The 19,780-nt window shown below is 44.8% G+C and overlaps 1 protein-coding gene and 1 long non-coding RNA gene across 4 annotated transcripts in view; one reads left to right on the top strand and one right to left on the bottom strand.

Moving 5' to 3' along the window:
- LOC308571384 overlaps positions 1–19,780 on the top strand; it is a 147,220-nt gene that overhangs the window by 525 nt on the left and 126,915 nt on the right. For both annotated transcript variants that reach the window (XR_014001359.1, XR_014001360.1), the window contains exon 2: positions 36–3,121. This is a non-coding gene — a long non-coding RNA (uncharacterized lncRNA). The remainder of the gene's footprint in view (positions 1–35; positions 3,122–19,780) is intronic.
- Positions 2,687–18,099, bottom strand: LOC308571189 (tRNA N(3)-cytidine methyltransferase METTL2-like). 2 transcript variants are annotated; one of them, XM_081166698.1, is made up of 9 exons: positions 17,977–18,099; positions 16,633–16,724; positions 14,581–14,942; positions 12,659–12,708; positions 10,916–10,976; positions 8,924–9,063; positions 8,073–8,179; positions 6,087–6,152; positions 2,687–3,835 (listed from the first exon to the last, which is right to left on the bottom strand). In XM_081166698.1, exons 1-9 carry the CDS (start codon positions 18,066–18,068, stop codon positions 3,642–3,644), a joined length of 1,164 nt encoding a protein of 387 aa, XP_081022824.1. In that variant the 5' UTR covers positions 18,069–18,099; the 3' UTR covers positions 2,687–3,641. The 2 variants fall into 2 exon arrangements, with proteins under 2 accessions (XP_081022824.1, XP_081022825.1); XM_081166699.1 differs by lacking the exon at positions 6,087–6,152.

The following is a 19,780-nucleotide window of genomic DNA, read 5'->3' as shown; positions in this document are numbered from 1 at the left end:
GGCGATACAGTTCAACCGGTGTGTTTTTTCATCAGTGGCATTGCGGGAGGAAGTGAAGGATGCGGAAGCGTTTGGGCTGATTTGTGAGCATGTGGGGGATTTCTTGATCCGGAGGAGAAAATGTGGGTGTACAAAAGGCATGAGGTGGTTAGTAGTTCACAACAGTCCTACATGATGTATCTCAAAAGCCGATCAGAGCGAGTTCAATGGAGGTTGCTCCCAGGTAAGTGGGTACAGGATTAGTTGGGAGATGGATGGGTGTTTTGCCTTGGAAAGTGTCAGGGAAAGGTGTAGGCATCATGGGGAAAAACCAGGTTGAATGACAAGCAGGCATGTGGAGGTGCTGGGGTGTCAGGGAAAGGGTATATTTCAAAGGACAAGGGTTTGTGTGTGTGGCTTCTTCATTTGCCGGATCCAGGAGAAAGCCCAACAATGTACGACAAGGTTAATTTGTGGGAGTCAGATATAATTGTGAAACAGTGGCTTGTTTAAAGCTATTGCTAAGGCAGGGGTGAGGAATGCCCAGTCCTCCCCATTTAGCCTGAGGCCATTTTGGCCAAGCCACACCCATAATGGGTATTTGTTGGCACCAGTCCAAGATTGTGTCAAATGGTGCTTTCGGTGGGGCTTCTGAAGACTCTGCAAGGGGGGGGGGGAGGTCACCTGTTGTCATTGCCCACCTGTCAAACTTTGCCCATTGAGGGTTAGGGAAGATGACAATCTGGTCCCTCAGGGTAGAAAGGTTGCCACACCTGAGCTAATGGAGGAATTCACACAGTGCTAAGTATGTGTCATGAACTGGTTTGGATGCAGAGCAGTAGTGGGAGACACCAGCTGGGGAACCCCCAAGGGAACCCTCAGGGGAAGAAGGCTGAGGGCCAGGGGATTGGTGGTGGAATGATGATGATGAGTGGTGAGAGGGAGAAGAGGGAACAGACTGGGAGAAGGAGGAGTCAGCAGCTGGAGGCAACAGGGTTTAGTGAGCAGGAAGAGGCTGTGGCAGAGAGCAGTCCAGAACCAGTGGCAGAAGAGGCGGCTAGAGAGGAGAGGCAGAGATGAGGCTGGCTGTTGAAGAAGCCAGGGGTCTCCCCGTCCTGCTGCGACCAGCTCCCCTCTCCCCGAACATGCAAAGAGATGAAGAAGATGGAGCAATGAGAGACAAGAAGAAGGAACCCAAGATTGCTTGGGAAGGACCTGGGAAAGGAGACTTGGGGAGGTGGGGACCTCACACCTGACTCATCGGGGCAAGATCTACTGGGAAGAGTTGCTGTGCTCGCTAGGCCTGGTCTCTGAGCTTGTTTTTTTTTCTTTGAATAAAGAGACTTAACTTCATTGACACCGTGTGAGTTATTGCTGACCTGCCCATGGCACGCCCCCTGAGAGTATGTGCAAGAACAGTCATCTCCACTAATGCAGACAGAAAGAGGGCACAAACATTTCTCTTACGTTTTCAGCTAACCACTGTTACCCATTTGGAATCACAATAAGCCACAGTATATTTATGGAAGGAATGACTAGGTGAGCCTAAGGCTTATCTCTCTCTTCTGGTATGGCGGTTAACAGCCTTTATTTGTTTTTGATTAACCAGTTTCAAAATCTGAATAAATTTTAAGGACTGTTTTAATCTTTAGTTTGCTTGAAAAAAGTCAACTTCAAAGAAATGGACTATGAAAATGGCTTCTTTAAACCATAATTAAAACTAGCCATAGTTTAGGGTTCAGACATAAGACTAAAATGCTGTCAACAAACAACAGAAATGTAATTTTCTAAACTCACAAACATGCTGAAGAGAGGGCAAGGATAGTTAACAAGTTAATTATTCAACTAGGATGACTCCCATAAGAGTAAACCATGGTTTATTGTGACATCTGACTCATGGTCACTTTGTTGAGAGGCAAGTGGGAAGGGCACAAGCCTGAATCTAGTGTGCAGAACAGCAAACCATGTTTAAAGACAAACTCCTTAGTGGAACCTGCTCACAAAATTGTTCATTTTGGGGTCAAGAAGCTAGTATTTGAAGCTGATGTTGCAAACCATAGTTTAAGCAAGCCGTGGTTTACTGTGTTGTCTGAATCACAGAACCAAAGTTAGAGAAGTTCCCATCAAGTATTGGTTTTACTATGGAGACATGAGTGAATTTATGAAGAACCTGAAGGAAATGGAAAGGAAATAAGCAGTTCAAAGCTCTTACATTTACCTATTGTACAGCTGCAGGTGCAATCCAAAATTAGGGCTCTTAACTGGCCAGAATGATTTTTCATTATGGTTTTCCCCCTTCTTTTTCACAGGCAGGTGATCAGAGAATCTGCTTGCATTTAAAAAAACGTAACTTCATTCTCCATTATATGTGAATGCAGTAAACTCTGGTTGGTTTAAGTTATGATTAGTGAATAAGCCAGGGTTATAAATCACATTTCCATCTTCCATGTTTGCACTAAGCAACAGGCTAACAGTTACTCCAAGTTCAGCCAGAATTGGAAGCTGTAGACTTTTTACCTTGCCGCCACAGCACAGAAGAGGATGGGGTCTATGTGCACAGCTGAGGCTCATTCATTTGTGTCCCTCAGTCAATGGACATCATCCCTGATCACTGGCTATGGCTGATGGGAGTTGGCAGTCCAATATCTGTATGGCACAACATTGGCTGCCACTGATGTAATGCTAAAGCATAGCTTCATATGCAAAATCTTTTAAAAGGTCTTTTAATTTTTTAAGCTTATTTTCACAAGTCTGGTTCCGTTTTAGAGATTACACAGGCAGGCTTTAACATGTTCTGTCTGCATTAAATTCAGAATTGTTTTAAATATACTATAACTTTATAAAATTTGGTGACTGGAGAGGGTTGTTCCATTTTTTTCTAGCGTGCTTGTTGACCATCAGCGAGGGTGATGCAGTAAAAATCACTTATGCCAGTGAATATTTGTTAAAACAACTTGAAATTATTCTAGAAACCCGCAAGATTCCCAGGACACTTTCTTAGACTCTTCCCCCACCCCACCAACACCAATGTAGAAAAGTTATGTTGTAGGTATAAGAAGGCATGGTTATCATAAACTCCTTGAAGCAGTCAGAAACTGATGCAATGCTCTGAAACCCATGTTGATCTTGTTTAGATTTACCGGTAGTTAAACAGCCAGACCTGCATACATGGTCTGATACACGTTCCTGCATCTAAACATTTGGTCTGACACACGTTCCTGCATCTGAAGAACGTTTGTTCAGCTCTGAAAAGCAGAGCTGACCATTTGGCAAGGGACTTCCCTCTTTCCTGGTCAAGTAAGTGGCCAGAAGCAGCCTCTCCAGCTAGGACTCTGCAGGAGAAGGGGGCGCCATCAAAACTAGGGAGTGCTGTTTTTGCAGGAATAAACCCATCTAATTCAGTAGGAGGCCAAGGGACTCAGACCCCAGGGATGATCCTGTAAGCCACAAAGTTGCATTACAGTTATTTGCAGGTACTTGGCATCTCAAGAAGGTTCTCCCCACCCACCAGGCAAATTTAAAATTTTTGCTCTGTATTGGGGCTTGTGCCAGTAAACTTTGTGCCTCTAATACAAGCACCATGCAATCCTGTTTGCTGTACAAAGTCTGCAGTGAGTTCCCCAGTATAATGGGCAACCGCCAGGGGAGAGGTCCGAGTCTCGCTACGTGCAGCCGCTAGGATGAAAGCTGCTCCTTTCTCCTAGAGATTCCTTGCCGCCCTTTGGCTTGCGATATTTACACTGGATCCAGACTCTGTACATGGTGATTTGTTTCCCTCTGTTCACTTGGAGGCGGCGGTCCACAATGTTTTGGGCTTTCTCCAAGCCTGCTGTAGAGAACAGCAAATCCAACTCATCTAAGGGACACAGGAAAGAAATGCAATTTTAAAGTATAACGCTGCAAAGCGGTTTGTGATGAAGATGGAAAAAACAAGATAACAACAACAAATAACAAGAAAACCAGTGATAATCTGAGACCAAAAGAGTAGAAAGGTTTTTCTGCCTATCGAACTGAGCAGTGGCAAAGATAGGTGAATACCTCTTGGAAGAAGGAAATTGTCAAGCAAGGAAAGGATTGGATGATCATTTTGGTGGGACTACGGTATTAATTTGTATTTTATATAAACATGAACAAGGATACAATACATCCTCTTGTGCCTCATGGCATGTCGTAGTGAGATGTATCGAGATATTAATTGTTCTGCTAAGTCCATTATACAACACCGTATGACACCGGTCCTGAAAGACCTACACTGGCTTCCAATACGTTTCCAAGCACAATTCAAAGTGTTGGTGCTGACCTTTAAAGCCCTAAACAGCCGTAGCCCAGTATACCTGAAGGAACGTCACCACCCCCATCACTCAGACCGGACACTGAGGTCCAGTGCCGAGGGCCTTCTGGCGGTTCCCTCCCTGCGAGAAGTGAGGTTACAGGGAACAAGGCCGAGGGCCTTCTCAGTAGTGGCACCCACCCTGTGGAACGCCCTCCCACCAGATGTCAAGGAAATAAACAACTACCTCACTTTTAGGAGACATCTGAAGGCAGCCCTCTTTAGGGAAGTTTTTAATGCTTGATGTTTTATCATGTTTTTAATATTCTGTTGGGAGCCATCCAGAGTGGCTGAGGAAACCCAGCTAGATGGGCAGGGTATAAATACAGTGGTACCTCGGGTTAAGTACTTAATTCGTTCCAGAGGTTCTTAACCTGAAACTGTTCTTAACCTGAAGCACCACTTTGGCTAATGGGGCCTCCTGCTGCTGCCGCGCCGCCAGAGCATGATTTCTGTTCTCATCCTGAAACAAAGTTCTTAACCTGAGGTACTATTTCTGAGTTAGCGGAGTCTGTAACCTGAAGCGTCTGTAACCTGAAGCATCTGTAACTCAAGGTACCACTGTAATAAATTATTATTATTATCATTATTTGTCATAATAGCTGTAAAAGGATTTTTATAAAAAGGTTGTCAGGCAGGCTTATATGGCAAAAAGCGATGTGTGACATAATTCTGATTCCAGCCACAAACCGCACCATGAATTGAGCCCAGAAATAAAGATAAATATAATGTGATTTCATTGACTGGTTCCAGTCTGACCACTGGCAGGTATAAATTAATATTTTATCTGGAAGAGAAATACAGAATTAAAAGACCCTCTGGCGCAGCCACCTCCTGCGAGACAGGACCAGCAACAACAAACCTCCACCCCCGTTCAGACAGAGGTTCCATGCAGAAATAACTTAAGAACCCTGTATGTGTTGATACAATTGATACAAGTGTTTGAAATACCCTCACTGCTCGGTGGCAACAAATCATGTTTCACATGAACCATAGTTTTCCCAATTCAGATGCCACAGAAACCCAGGAACGGTGATATGAAATATGGGAACCTGCAGCATTTTCCAAACAACCAAACAGTATTCTTGGGCTGTGGCATCTGAATCAAGCCCATGTAAGTCTTTAACCTTTTTTTAATCACATCGTCAGGGTTTTTGCTTTTTAATAAATTGGTGTCCAGTTCTCAGGATCACTGCTCCACATATGTAGAAAGGCCGCAATGGAAATGGCTCAGAGCATCATGTTATATGCATCCATCCTGGCATTATTTCTTCTCCCTGCCACCTGAACCAGCATCTTCTAAAACATCATTTCTTGCCTGCTTTGGGCCAGAGACCAAGCCTGAGCTGCTTCAGCCTTTAAATCAGTGACAGCCAATCGATAAAGAGTGCGGTAGGATCTGCAAGTTAGTTAAAGGTAAAGGGACCCCTGACTATTAGGTCCAGTCATGGCCGACTCTGGGGTTGCGACGCTCATCTCGCTTTATTGGCTGAGGGAGCCGGCGTACAACTTCCGGGTCATGTGGCTAGCATGACTAAGCCGCTTCTGGTGAACGAGAGCAGCGCACGGAAACGTCGTTTACCTTCCCACCGGAGCGGTACCTATTTATCTACTTGCACTTTTGACGTGCTTTCGAACTGCTAGGTTGGCAGGAGCAGGGACCAAGCAACAGGAGCTCACCCCATCGCGGGGATTCGAACAGCCGACCTTCTGATCGGCAAGTCCTAGGCTCTGTGGCTTAACCCACAGCGCCACCCACATCCTGCAAGTTAGTTACCTTGTGTGAAAAAATAAACTCTGGTGCCATCTCCTCTCACGTAGAAGTTATCAGCCAGACACTGACCTGAAAGAAAGGAATGAGAATTTTGACTGCAACTCAGTTCACTGTTGCTTCCACCTCCTCCCAAATACAGTGATGACAGCGATAAACTATCAATGGCCAAGAGGCTGATAAAGACATCTACCCTCTTTGGTTAATACTCAGGCACCTGCGCGGTGAGATGTGGTTCTGCAATTCAGCAGCTGCAAAATGTTCAGAAAGAAGAGGAAAAAGGCCTGGCAAGGTGTACATCAATTATGGTTGATGCCCTGGCTGAAAGGGAGCAAGCCAGCCTGTACTTTGCTCCCCAACATGCTCACAAGCACTCAGCACCTTACCAACTGAACACTGAAAATTTGGGGTTTTGCATTCTCCCATTTTGCAGCTGTATATTTGTGTCAATTCCCCCCTCCTTTAAATGTACAGAAGAAGTTTGCGGACTGCATGTTAAAAAACCCACCGCTGAGCAGCCTTCCCCTGCCCTTCGCTTTCCCTGTCCATATCAGAAGCTCATCCTCAATATGCTGCATAGACATCTCAAAGGTTGCAAGGTTTTTAGCTGGGGCAATTAGAATAAGACCCGCTATTTGACTACTGATTCAAAACCTAAAATGTATTTTATATTTTTATTTTTTATTATATATTTATTTTTTATATATTTTCTATATTATTTTATTATTATTTTATTATTTTTTTGTATTGTTGTTTTATCGCTATGGCCGATGGCTGACGCAAATAAAAATTCATTCATCTCACAGAGGGTGCAGCAGGAGCTAACAGGGACATCGCCTGGCTTAAAATTACTTCCTTGTTCTGCTGCGTGGGGATGAAACAAGGTGGGCTTAGAGGCCCAAAAGTTAGCCTGTGTGAAAACAACAACATCCATCCCCGGTACCTAAAAGCAGAAGTTACGTCTGTCACTCTCTCACATGCACACGTTCTATTTCTTTCAGCGGCAGGACCATGTTGGTGCCTTAACTTTCCGGTGAAGGCTAGGAGTTTTGTTTCTCTAGTAGTAGTAGTAGTAGTAGTAGTAATAATAATAATAATAATAATAATAATTTATTTATACCCTGCCCATCTGGCTGGGTTTCCCCAGCCACTCTGGGCGGCTTCCAACAGAATATTAAAATACAATAGTCTATTAAACATTAAAAGCTTCCCTAAACAGGGCTGCCTTCAGATGTCTTCTAAAAGTCTGGTAGTTTTTCTCTTTGACATCTGGTGGGAGGGTGTTCCACAGGGCGGGTGCCACTACCAACAAGGTACCAACAAGCAACCGCTGCCTGGTTCCCTGTAACTTGGCTTCTCGCAGTGAGGGAACTGCCAGAAGGCCCTCGGCGCTGGACCTCAGTGTCCGGGCTGGATGATGGGGGTGGAGACACTCTTTCAGGTATACTGAGCTGAGGCCGTTTAGGGCTTTAAAGGTCAGCACCAACACTTTGAATTGTGACTGGAAACGTACTGGGAGCCAATGTTGGTCTTTAAAGACCGGTGTTATGTGGTCTTGGCGCCTGCTCCCAGTCACCAGTCTAGCTGCCACATTCTGGATTAGTTGTAGTTTCCGGGTCACCTTTAAAGGTAGCCCCACATAGAGCGCATTGCAGTAGTCCAAGCGGGAGATAACCAGAGCATGCACCACTCTGGCGAGACAGTCCATGGGCAGGTAGGGTCTCAGCCTGCGTACCAGGTGGAGCTGATAAACAGCTGCCCTGGACACAGAATTGACCTGCGCCTCCATGGACAGCTGTGAGTCCAGAAATGACCCCCAGGCTGCGTACCTGGTCCTTCAGGGGCACGGTTACCCCATTCAGGGCCAGGGAGTCCTCCACACCCACCCACCCCGTCCCCCAAAACAGTACTTCTGTCTTGTAACCACTGAGATGCAGAGGGAGCGACCGCTTCCTTTACTAAATGGCAATACTGCCTTTTCCCTCCCCTTACCTTTTTTAAAACGGAGTTGGGCTAGATCGTAACGGCCATAATCTCGTAATAAAATAATTCCACCGGGTTTCAGTAGTTTGCTAAGTCTGTTGATTACACACTGCATTCTGTGGGAGAAAAACAGAGGGAAAAGACTCAGCAGCCACTGAAACATGCTAGTACAGTGATACCTCTAGTTACGAACTTAATTCGTTCTGGAGGTCCGTTCTTAACCTGAAACTGTTCTTAACTAGAGGCGTGCGTTCGCTAATGGGGCCTCTTGCTGGCGCTGTGCCGCCGGCACACGATTTCTGTTCTCATCCTGGGGCAAAGTTCTCAACTCAAGGTAACTCTTCCAGGTTAGCGGAGCTTATAACCTGAACCGTTTGTAACCTCAGGCGTTTGTAACTCGAGCTACCACTGTAATCTAACAGCTCGGAATAACTAGCGAAAGCAAAATAAAGCTTCCAATAAACTACAGTGGTACCTCGGGTTACATACGCTTCAGGTTACAGACTTCGCTAACCCAGAAAGAGTACCTCGGGTGAAGAACTTTGCTTCAGGATGAGAACAGAAATTGGGCTCCAGTGGCGTGGCAGCAGTGGAAGGCCCCATTAGCTAAAGTGGTGCTTCAGTTGCAGAACAGTTTCAGGTTAAGAACAGACCTCCAGAACAAATTAAGTTCTTAACCCAAGGTACCACTGTAATTTTGTTGCCCGTATTCAGCAGTTAACCCATGTACTTACAGGTGCTCTAGATTTGCTGCAGTTATGCAAAATGCAACTTTGCAAAATACCCCCCAATGCCCCCCCCCATATTAGGCAAGCACACACACAGCAGCAGCAGCAGCAGCAGGAGCAGGACATACATACTTTTCTGGGAGAAGAGCGGAAAGAACGAAGATGAGAACCACAACGTCCACACTTTCGTCTGGCATCGGAAAGGGGGTCCCGGTCTCACACAGGTCATGGACAAAGGCGAAGCAGCGAGAGGTGTCATATTCCGGATGGGCCTGCATGTTCACACAAGTATTCTTTGAGCACACTTCACGTTCTACCCTCGCCACAACCCTGCGGAAGATTAAGCCGAGAATCGGCAGCCTGCCCACGTCAACCCGACCTGTCACAAAGTGCAGTTCAATTACGTCAGGCTTCCTCAAATTCAGCCCTCCAGATGTTTTGAGACTACAATTCCCATCATCCCTGACCACTGGTCCTGCTAGCTCAGGCATAGGCAAACGCCGGCCCTCCAGATGTTTGGGACTACAATTCCCATCATCCCTGACCACTGGTCCTGTTAGCTAGGGATGATGGGAGTTGTAGTCCCAAAACAGCTGGAGGGCCGAGTTTGCCTATGCCTGTGCTAGCTAGGGATCATGGCAGTTGTAGGCCAAAAACATCTGGAGGGCTGAGTTTGAGGAAGCCTGAATTGGGTGGTATGTGGGAGGGGGCACTGTATTTAGGATACATCTGAAAGCTCACCTGTTCTCACTGGCTTTTGTCTGAAGGAATCTTTATTTGCTGCATTCTTTGCTGCTCTGTGTCCTGTTTTGAGCTGGGTTTATGTCTTTATTATCTATTTATTATCACCACCACTTTGATGACTTGAGGAAAGCTTTGATTCTTAAAGTTGGCATACAAAGTATTTTAAATATTTTTTTTTGCTGAACAGAGCTTTTTATCTTGATCTTCAGGACCAAATGTGCAAACCAAACATACGCCCTCCCATCAGATATCAAGGAAAGAACAGCTACCTGACTTTTAGAAGACATCTGAAGGCAGCCCTGTTTATGGATGTTTTTAATGTTTGATGTTTTATCACTTTATTATTATTAATATTCTGTTGGGAGCCACCCAGAGTGGGCGGGGTATAAATAAGTAGTAGTAGTAATAGTAGTAGTTGTCGTCACACTGCCCTAATTTCTACATCTGAAACAAAGTATGCATCATATAGTAAACTTGCAACACGGTACTTCATTAAACTGGGAATATTAATTTATGCTCTTGTCATTTTGCTTATTTATGATAGAATTGCATATATGATTTTGTAATTTTGGTCTATTGCTATCCTCTGGGTTTATTGCTTTCCTCCCCCCTCCAGGATTGAAAGAATGAATAACAGGCTAGAAATACTGCAGATAAAATAAAGTGTCGGTACTGACCTTTAAAGCCCTTAACGGCCTCGGTCCAGTATACCTGAAGGAACATCTCCACCCCCATCATTCTGCCCAGACACTGAGGTCCAGCGCTGAGGGCCTTCTGGCGGTTCCCTTGCTGCGAGAAGCCAAGTTACAGGGAACCAAGCCTTCTCGGTAGTGGCACCCGCCCTGTGGAACGCCCTCCCACCAGATGTCAAAGAGAAAAACTACCAGACTTTTAGAAGACATCTGAAGGCAGCCCTGTTTAGGGAAGCTTTTAATGTTTGACGGACTACTGTATTTTAATATTCTGTTGGAAGCTGCCCAGAGTGGCTGGGGAAACCCAGCCAGATGGGCGGGGTATAAATAAATAATAATAATAATAATAATAATAATAATAATAATAATAACAATAATAATAATAATAATAATAATAATAATAATAATAATAATTATTATTATTATTATTATTATTATTATTATTATTATTATATAAAGATAGCCTCTCCCAGAGGTCAAAGAGGAAGGCTTCCACCCAGCTCCTGCCAATGTTCTCCAGCGAGGTCTCTACTGACCAGCTACTAGGCAGAGTCAAAGGGCAAAAGCCTTGCTGACATTAACAACAGAATTGTATTAAGTTACAACAGCAAAGGCCAAATACAGCAGCATTTCCCACCTAGCCAAGATGATTAAACCACCTTCTTTTACTTAGCTTTGTTTTTTTTACCTGGATGAGCTCTATCGCTGTTTTGGAGAAGTCACAGCAATATACAAACAAGCCTGGATCACTGAAATAAACCAGAGAAGACTGGTAAGGCAGATAGAACAGGGAATGTATGTGGACTAAGGGGTTCAAATTTACACTGTGCTATGATCCTAAAGAGAATTTTTACAAAATGATGTATCCTTTGTATTTAACTCCTGAGAAATTATTCAGAATAAACGAAGATGTTTCAAATGCTTGCTGGAAATGCCAAGAACATGAAGGGACATTTTATCATGCTTAGTGGACATATAAAAAGGCTAAAAAAAATTGGATGTGGATACATACATTTTAAAGGTTAATATTCAATCGATGCCAGAATTCGTTTCTTTTAGGGCTAACAGATACACAGTTAGAAAAGGGTTATGGAAGATTACAGTGCGAGATTGCTATTTGCACAAAGATGGAAAGATACAGCCCTAGCCACTATAGAGGATTGGCTGATAAAACTATTGGGCTTGGCTGAGATAGCAAAGTTAACAGGTTTAACTGGAGAAAAATCATTACTGACATTTGTTAAGGTTCGGAAATTGCTTACGGACTTTTTGCATCAAAGAGAAAATGATCTTATCCGGATTTGAAGACAAAAAAATGCTGGTTTATGAAAGACAGAATGGCTGGATCATAAGGAATGAATATCATATGTAGCTACAGGACAGAGAATCGGAAGTCCAAGCAGCGTAAACTAAGCCCCACAGCGCCTCTGTTCTCTTTGGGGCTTCCAAGAGGGTTTTGGTGTGTTTTTGGTTTATAAAAAATATACATCCTTTAGGTTTATACATTTCACAAATTTTACAATCATTTTGACATTTCAAAACTTGACTTTCTTCCCCCTCTTTCTACAGTTCCTTAAATTTATTTTTAATATCTTCTGCATATCCAAATTAACTTAATTGGCTGATTTATTCATCTTCTTTAAATATATGTTTTTATGAAACTGCAGGTTCTTGCAACAATCCTGCCAATGTTCTTAACAGTTTATAATTTGTTTGTATATATTCCACAAACTATTTCCATTCTTTTATTTTTAAAAATTGTTATCTTGATTTCTTATTCTTCTGGTAAGTTTCGCCATTTCTGCATATTCCATAAGTTTTTGTATCTATTCTTCCTTTGCTGGGATTTCTGCTTCTTTCCATTTTGGAGTGAGTAACATTCTTGCTGCTGTAGTCGCATACAGGAATAAGTTTCTATACAGTTATGTCGTTCTGTCCCTATAATTCCCAGAAGAAAAGCTTTTGGGTTTTTTTGTTTTTTTTACAAAGGTTATTTTAAACATCCTTTTCATTTCATTATATATCATTTCCCCGTAAGCTTTAACTTTACTACAAAACCACCACATATGATAAAAAGAACCTTCTTTCTCTTTACAAGGGTTTCCTTGTGAGCCACGAGAACTTTCTGGCTCTCTCTGGCCATTTCCGGGTTGGAATTGAATTATTTCCCAGCACCATGCGTATGCACAATCATGCGCGGGTGGAACGTGCATGAGAGAGGGGGATGCCAGTACCACAATGTCAAAAATCCTCTGCACAGTGGAAGCAAAGGAAGAAGATGAGGTCACATGTGGGTCATTTTTGCCATGGTGGGAACATTGGGAATGCCAATGAAAGCAAAATGAAACAGAACCATTCTAGATACCAAGTCTAAAAAAAATCCTATTGGTTTGTAAACCTCAGCGTACAATCTGCTTGCAGTTTCTCTTACTTGTTGGTTTGGAGGATGGGGAAAACAGTGTTTCCTGCTCCACAGCCCACCTGCCAATAAAGCAAACATAGTGAATATTTTCAGCCATCACAACAAAAGTTTATACCACGATACATTTGTCTTTAAGGTGGCACAAGATTTATTTATTTTTGCTACAACAGACCAGCATAGCTACCGCTCTAGAAATAATTTAATATATTCAAACCTCTCCTCTTACGCTCTCATCTAGTGCTAAGATCAAATATATTTCTCCCTGGGTCAGCGATGGGGTGAGCTCCCGTTGCTCTGTCCTAGCTCCTGCCAACCTAGCAGTTTGAGGGCCTTCTGGTAGTTCCCTCATTGCGAGAAGTGAAGTTACAGGGAACCAGACAGATGGCCTTCTTGGTAGTGGCGCCCGCCCTGTGGAATGCCCTCCCATCAGATGTCAAGGAAATAAGCAGCTATCTTATTTTTAAAAGACATCTGAAGGCACCCCTGTTTAGAGGTTTTTTATATTTAATGCTGCATTGTTTTTAACACTTGATTGGGAAACACCCAGAGTGGCTGGGGAAACTCAGCCAGATGGGCAGGGTATTAATAATAATAATAATAATAATAATAATAATAATAATATATTATATTTATATTTATTATTTTATTATTATTTGAAGGCATGCCAGTGCAAGTAGATAAATAGGTACCACTGCGGCGGGAAGGTAAATGGTGTTTCCGTGCACTCTGACACTCATCACGGTCCTCTGTGTGCCAGTAGCCGTTTAGCCATGCTGGCCACATGACCCGGAAAGCTGTCTGTGGACAAACGCCGGCTCCCTTGGCCTGAAAGTGAGATGAGGGCTGCAACCCCATAGTCGCCTTTGACTGGACTTAACTGTCCAGGGGTCCTTTACCTTTTTTTACAGGAGGGCTGTCTTGAAATAATGATGGGGTGTGGCTGGCCAGGGCATCATCCCACTCTAAAATAGACTGCCATCAGGCCCCATGACTACACCCTCCTCTCCTCCACAAAGGCTTCCTGCTTTTGGGGCGTCATATGGTATCACTCAGGGACCATGTTTGGCCCAGGTGCTGCCAGTTGCAGACTCCTTTAACCCCCCCCCAATTATCTTGAAATGCCTCTTAAAACTACAAAACACGTGATCAAACAGTGAAATTGAAAGGCATCATGGCTGTATGCAGAAAGGGAAACTCTTCTAACAAAATGGCACCAAAGAAGATTTATATGGCCAACGTGTCTACTGGTGCCCACTAACCACATAAACATAGAAGCAAAACCTTTCATATTCACAGCTAATATCTCTCCAATAACTGTTGGAATTCCTGCTCCCTGATTGCAGTCATGGGATTGTTGTCTTTCACATGACGGTATATGTTTCGACTCCACAGAGTGGCAAGTGATGGAGACAGGATGTTTGTGTTACTGTGTTCCGTGAAGTGGGACTATTGTTCTTTGTTCTTTCTCTTTGCTGTCTGATGCTAGAGAGAGAGGGAGCCATGTTGCAGTGCTCCGTGTGGGTTTATATGTAAATAAAGTCGATTAGCCAAAATGCTGAGTTGCTGAAGTCTGTCATGCAAGTTGTGCAAACTCTGTGGATCCCTAAGTGTGCCGGTGTCAGTTGGCATCAGTCGCTGTGATGTTCGGGCTGAAGAAAGGTTTTGAAGCTTCTGAACGACTGACCAGGAGGGAGAGAACATGCCAGTCAGGCATGTGTCTCTACCAGGGTCCTACTCGAGTGTAGGCTAAGCTCCTGACAACTACATGGGCGGCCGGGGGGGGGGATGGATCAACAGCACAGGGTAAACATCACCGTTAAGCTCCATCTGTGAGTCTCCCCAAAGCCTATTGTTGGTAGGCAGAATGCTGAGCTAAGTGGAACTATTGGTGCAACAAAACATGCTTTGGCTCTGATTCACTGTGCAGTTACCTCTAGTATTCTGTAAGTAGCAGATGACCCTGGGAAGTCTCTTAGTTTTTGTTCCTCCAGTTTCTGCGCTGCCACTTCTGTTTGCATTTGGTGGGTGGAGTTACAACTGTTTATCTCCGAGTCCTGACGCTCCAAGATCCCAGTCTCCAGTGAACTAAGTCCATTGCACTCCCGAAGGCCTGAGCCTTTTGTGTTTTTCGCAGCAGCAGCCTCAGAGGCACACACGTCAACCGTATTGGCATTCTGGTTTGGAGCCAGCTCAGGAAATTCGGTGAACAGCCAGTGTCGGTCCTTGAAAAACCCATTTTCGTGGGTTTTGTAAAAGTCATTCCAATACTTGCTGGCACTGATCTCATAAGCATCTGCAAAGAAGATGGCAGGGAACGAGTGAGAAAAACTCCAGTCCAAGTCCTTGACCAGAGAAGGAGCTTTGCAGTTTAGGAGACAACACTTTAAACCTAGAAGAAACTCTCAGTGGTTTTTTTAAATTAAGCCAGCTAAATAATTTTTCCATCAAACTCACTCCAAGGAAGCAAATCCCAGAAGATGTATTTCACTATGTAATTGTTCCCAGTGACGTAGGTTTCCAAACATCCTATTTGCAAAAACCTCCTCCATAGATTGATTCATGTGTCACATATAAAAAAAGCAGGCTGCGGGTCTGATTTTAACATCAAAAGGGGCGTGTGGGTGAGGGGAGTCCATCACATCAAGCACTTTCCACCTAGGTTGGTTCATTTCTGCTATCAGAGCTAAGCTGAGAAATATGACAGACTGAGTCACCAATCACGGAGAGTTCAGCTCCCCTTAACTGTTTACACCTTTGGATGCTAAGATCAGACCTGCACCCCACCCCCCAGTTTATGCCTGAATGGGGAAGACAAATATGATGGGTTGCCACCATCGTATCTATTTTGACAAACATACCCAGACCTGTAAAAGCTATTGTTTGTGATATTAGGTCAAGCCAGTTTCCAGTAGCTGTTGGGAGATAATTTCCAGAAACCTGCGTACTAAAAATAATACACAGAACAGTCAAATCTGTACTAATCTTTATGTTTCAATTATTTTTATTATGTATTTCGTGCTTCGATTATTTTTATTATGTATTTTGTGCTCTGTACACCGTAACTTTGTGTTGTGAACTGCCCAGGGATCTACGGGTATAAGGCGGTATACAAATTTAATAAATAAATTAAAAATAAACAAACATGGAACTGATGGGCACCTCAAAATGCACAAGCAGCAGAAAGGTGGGCTAAAATCTCCCCCTGCTTGCTTTGCAAGCTTTTTTGCATACAGATGTGGAAACCTCCATGTGAGTTCTGTGACGGTATGTTACACATGAAGATTTAGCACGCTTCAAAGTTGGGTATAAAAGATAATGAGATTTTTTTCCACTTTTATTGTAACATGAAATTGTAATCATAAACTTTTGTCATAATTTTTATCTTAATAAAAGTAAATTTTCTTTCCTTTTCCCTCCCCTCTTAAGTTGTACCCCCTTTTCAGTATTGTTCCCTTTTTTTGTATGTACGTAATAAGCATGGGGGGGGGGGGAGAAAAAAAGAAAGAAAAGATTTAGCACGCTTCAAAAGATGTTCAAACTGGGCATCACTTGGCATAATTAACTCTTTGTCAGTTTTCAAATATTCAAAATAACCAGTGTGATCCGTTGGATTGGGAGGCTTAAGCACAAGACCTAGCAAACATGGATTCAGTGGGCAAGCACATCTATCTCGCCTTCCTATGTGTAAAAAGGGAAAATGGCAACAAACCCACAGCGTTCCAAGAAGCACAAACCTTCGAGGCTGACTTGTGAGAATACCGAAGTTAATAGCGATTTGGAACTCTGCTTCACAAACACAAGTTCCAATGGCACAAAACTGGCATATGAGTTGCACAACAAACCTACGGGCACAGTCTTCCAGCGTAACGTTAAGGCAACTAATTTGCTCTGCTGACTTCAGTGGGGCTTAATCATACCTCATTTCTTCTGGACTGGCTAGAGATATCACTGCCAGAAGACGTGATATTGCGCACTAATAATACCTTGCTGATCTTGTGGCACAAACTCTGTGCTGTTCTCTTGGACCTTCGCTTGTGCTGCAGCTTCCTGCTCCTCAGACCACTCCACGTTATCCCTGCGGGCATGAAAAAAGTATTTATCTGGTTTCGTTAACCCTAGCCACTGGAATCCATCTGTGCCGAGCTAGCCTCACCTGCAAGTGTACCATTGGCTCCCAGTACGTTTCCGAGCACAATTCAAAGTGTTGAAAGCCCTAAACGGCCTCGGCCCAGTATACCTGAAGGAGCGTCTCCACCCCCATCGTTCAGCCCAGACTCTGAGGTCCAGCTCCGAGGGCCTTCTGGCAGTTCCCTCCGTGCGAGAAGTGATGCTACAGGGAACCAGGCAGAGGGCCTTCTCGTTGGTGGCGCCCGCCCTGTGGAACGCCCTTCCACCAGATGTCAAAGAAATACAGTAGACCCTCTGTATACGAATTAGATTCGTTCCGGGGGTCCGTCTGCAACCCGAAAAGTCCGTAGGCAGAGGCGCTGCTTCTGCGCACGGCACGCAGAGTGCTTCTGTGCATGCGCGCACGGCACATTCATAACCCGAAATTTACGTATCCAGAGCGGTACACAACTAGAGGGTCCACTATAAACAATTAACTGATGTTTAGAAGACATCTGAAGGCAGCCCTGTTTAGGGAAGTTTTTAATGACTGATGTTTTAATGTATTTTTAACCTATTGTTGGAAGCCGCCCAGAGTGGCTGGTGAAACCCAGCCAGATTGGCAGGGCAAAATAAATAAATAAATAAATACTACAGACTCCGCTAACCCAGAAATAGTACCTCGGGTTAAGAACTTTGCTTTAGGGTGGGGACAGAAATCGTGCTTTGGCGGTGCGGCAGGAGACCCCATTAGCTAAAGTAGTGCTTCAGGTTAAGAACAGTTTCAGGTTAAGAACAGAACGGACCTCAGGAACGAATTAAGTACTTAACCCGAGGTACCACTGTACTACTATTTACCAGCAAACAAACTGGCCTCGAAGATCTAGGGCAACATAATCCGGAACAACTCTGTTAATCTGGGGATGGGGGCGGGTGGACTGATAGATTCTGGAATGAAAGACAAGCTTTGCCAACAAAAATCGGAAAGGACCCGAGGGTCATCTAGCCCAACCCCCTGCAATGCAGTAATCTCAGCTATAGCATCCATGACAGATGGCCATGCTTAGAAACCTCCAAGGGAGGGGAGTGCACGACCTCCTCTTTCACTGTAAGCTCCACGCGGGCAGGGACCTTCCTCCTTGGTTTTGATAGCAGCTAGATTGGTACAATGCGGAAAAACTCGCACTGCGGTCCTCATTCCCCCCACCTCTCCTCCTTACCAGGCGTTGTGCTGGAAGAGGCGAGCCGGGTCGGTGAGGAAGCGGTTCCCAAACTGCTTCCTTCTCCTCCCGTCCTGGCTGGGCGCCGCCATAAGCGCAAGAGGAAGGAAGGAAGGAAGGCGGGAGGGAACTGAACCCGGAAGCAGACCGCAGTGTGACGCTTCTGCCCTTTGCGCGGAATAGGAAAAGACGCGCGGAATGCGCATGCGCAGTCGGGCTTGCCAACGCCGCCTTCGCGTTTAATTTTCCCGGCGGCGCGCTTCCTCGGGTGGACCAGAATGAGAACTATCCGGCCCCGTCTAAGCTTCCCGACTGGTAGAGCTAGAAACTTCCAGAGCGGCACGTGGAGTGAACGCGTTTTTCAGTAGATTGTTGTATTTCCCTCCGCCTAGAGGCGGGAAATCTCTCTGCATCAAAGAGAGCAACTGAACTGGGTCAAGCCGAAAAAGGTCCAGTATCCCATCTTCTCGCAATGCGTACAGGATTGCAGCCTCGGGTGCCTTGCGAGGAAAGCGCAGTCCATTGGCCCTGAGAAATCAGAATGTTTGTTTGTGGTGGTGAACTGCTATTATGCAATCGTAAAAAAAAAGGCAGGTTGCTACACCTTAAGGCGGGGTGGGGAAAGTGGAGGAAGCAAGCAAGATTTCCAGTACAGTGGTACCTCAGGTTACATATGCTTCAGGTTACAGACTCCGCTAACCCAGAAATAGTGCTTCAGGTTAAGAACTTTGCTTCAGGATGAGAACAGAAATCGTGCTCCGGTGGCGTGGCAGCAGCAGGAGGCCCCATTAGCTAAAGTGGTGCTTCAGGTTAAGAACAGTTTCAGGTTAAGTACGGACCTCCGGGCACTGAGTACTTAACCTGAGGTACCACTGTATTGAGTACCACTTAACCTGAGGTACCACTGTAATCAGTGCCCTGCATTCCTTTGGTGCCCCCTCTACCTTGATGACCAGAAGCAGAATAGTTATGCAGCAGCTTGAAGCACAATGAGGTCACTCCCTCCCTCGTTGTATTTGCATGTTGCTGTACACACAAAGAGAATCGCCCTCCCCGGCCAGGGCCAGGCTCAGGGTGGCTAACACCAGTAAAATTACAGTAAAAACATAATGGGAAAAGGGAAAAAACCAATTTAAAGTACAGGTTAAAATGCAATTTAAAATGCAGCCTCATTTTAAAAGTAGGCCATAGATCAAAACCATAAGGGGAGGGAAACATAAGGGTCAGGCTGCGTCTAAACCAAAGGCCAGGCAGAACAGCTCTGTCTTGCAGGCCCTGTGGAAAGATGTCAAGTCCCGCAGGGCACTGGTCTCTTGTGACAGAGCATTCCACCAAGTTAGGGCCAGTACTGAAAAGGCCCTGGCCCTAGTTGAGACCAATCTAACCACCTTGCGACCTGGGACCTCCAAAATATTGTCATTTGTGGACCTTAAGGTCCTCTGCGGGGCATACCAGGAGAGGCGGTTCCATAGGAACGTGGGTCCTAGGCCGGGGGTTGAAATGCCTCCACCTGATGCACATTACCTGCTTGGTATTCCCACACCTGCAACCCTTGTGAACTATTCATGCAGCTGTCATCTGCACACATGCAATGGCTGTCTAAAACGTACACACCTCAGCTTAACTGCAAAGTGAATGTGGCTCCCGTTTTCAAATCGTATGGAAGCTGTTTTGAGGGAAAATGCATCAAGCAGCAGCATTTCTGAATAAACTACCAGGCAGGTATGGATTGCTGGTAATGCCATGTAGGGTTGCTGGAATTTCACGGACATAGCAGAGGTACTGGAGTTGGAAGCAGCGTCTG

Source organism: Podarcis bocagei (genome assembly GCF_964188305.1).
Source record: "Podarcis bocagei genome assembly, chromosome: 13".
Lineage (NCBI taxonomy): Eukaryota > Metazoa > Chordata > Lepidosauria > Squamata > Lacertidae > Podarcis > Podarcis bocagei.
Note: the sequence above shows the minus strand (reverse complement) of the source record. Positions and strands in the feature narration are given on the sequence as shown.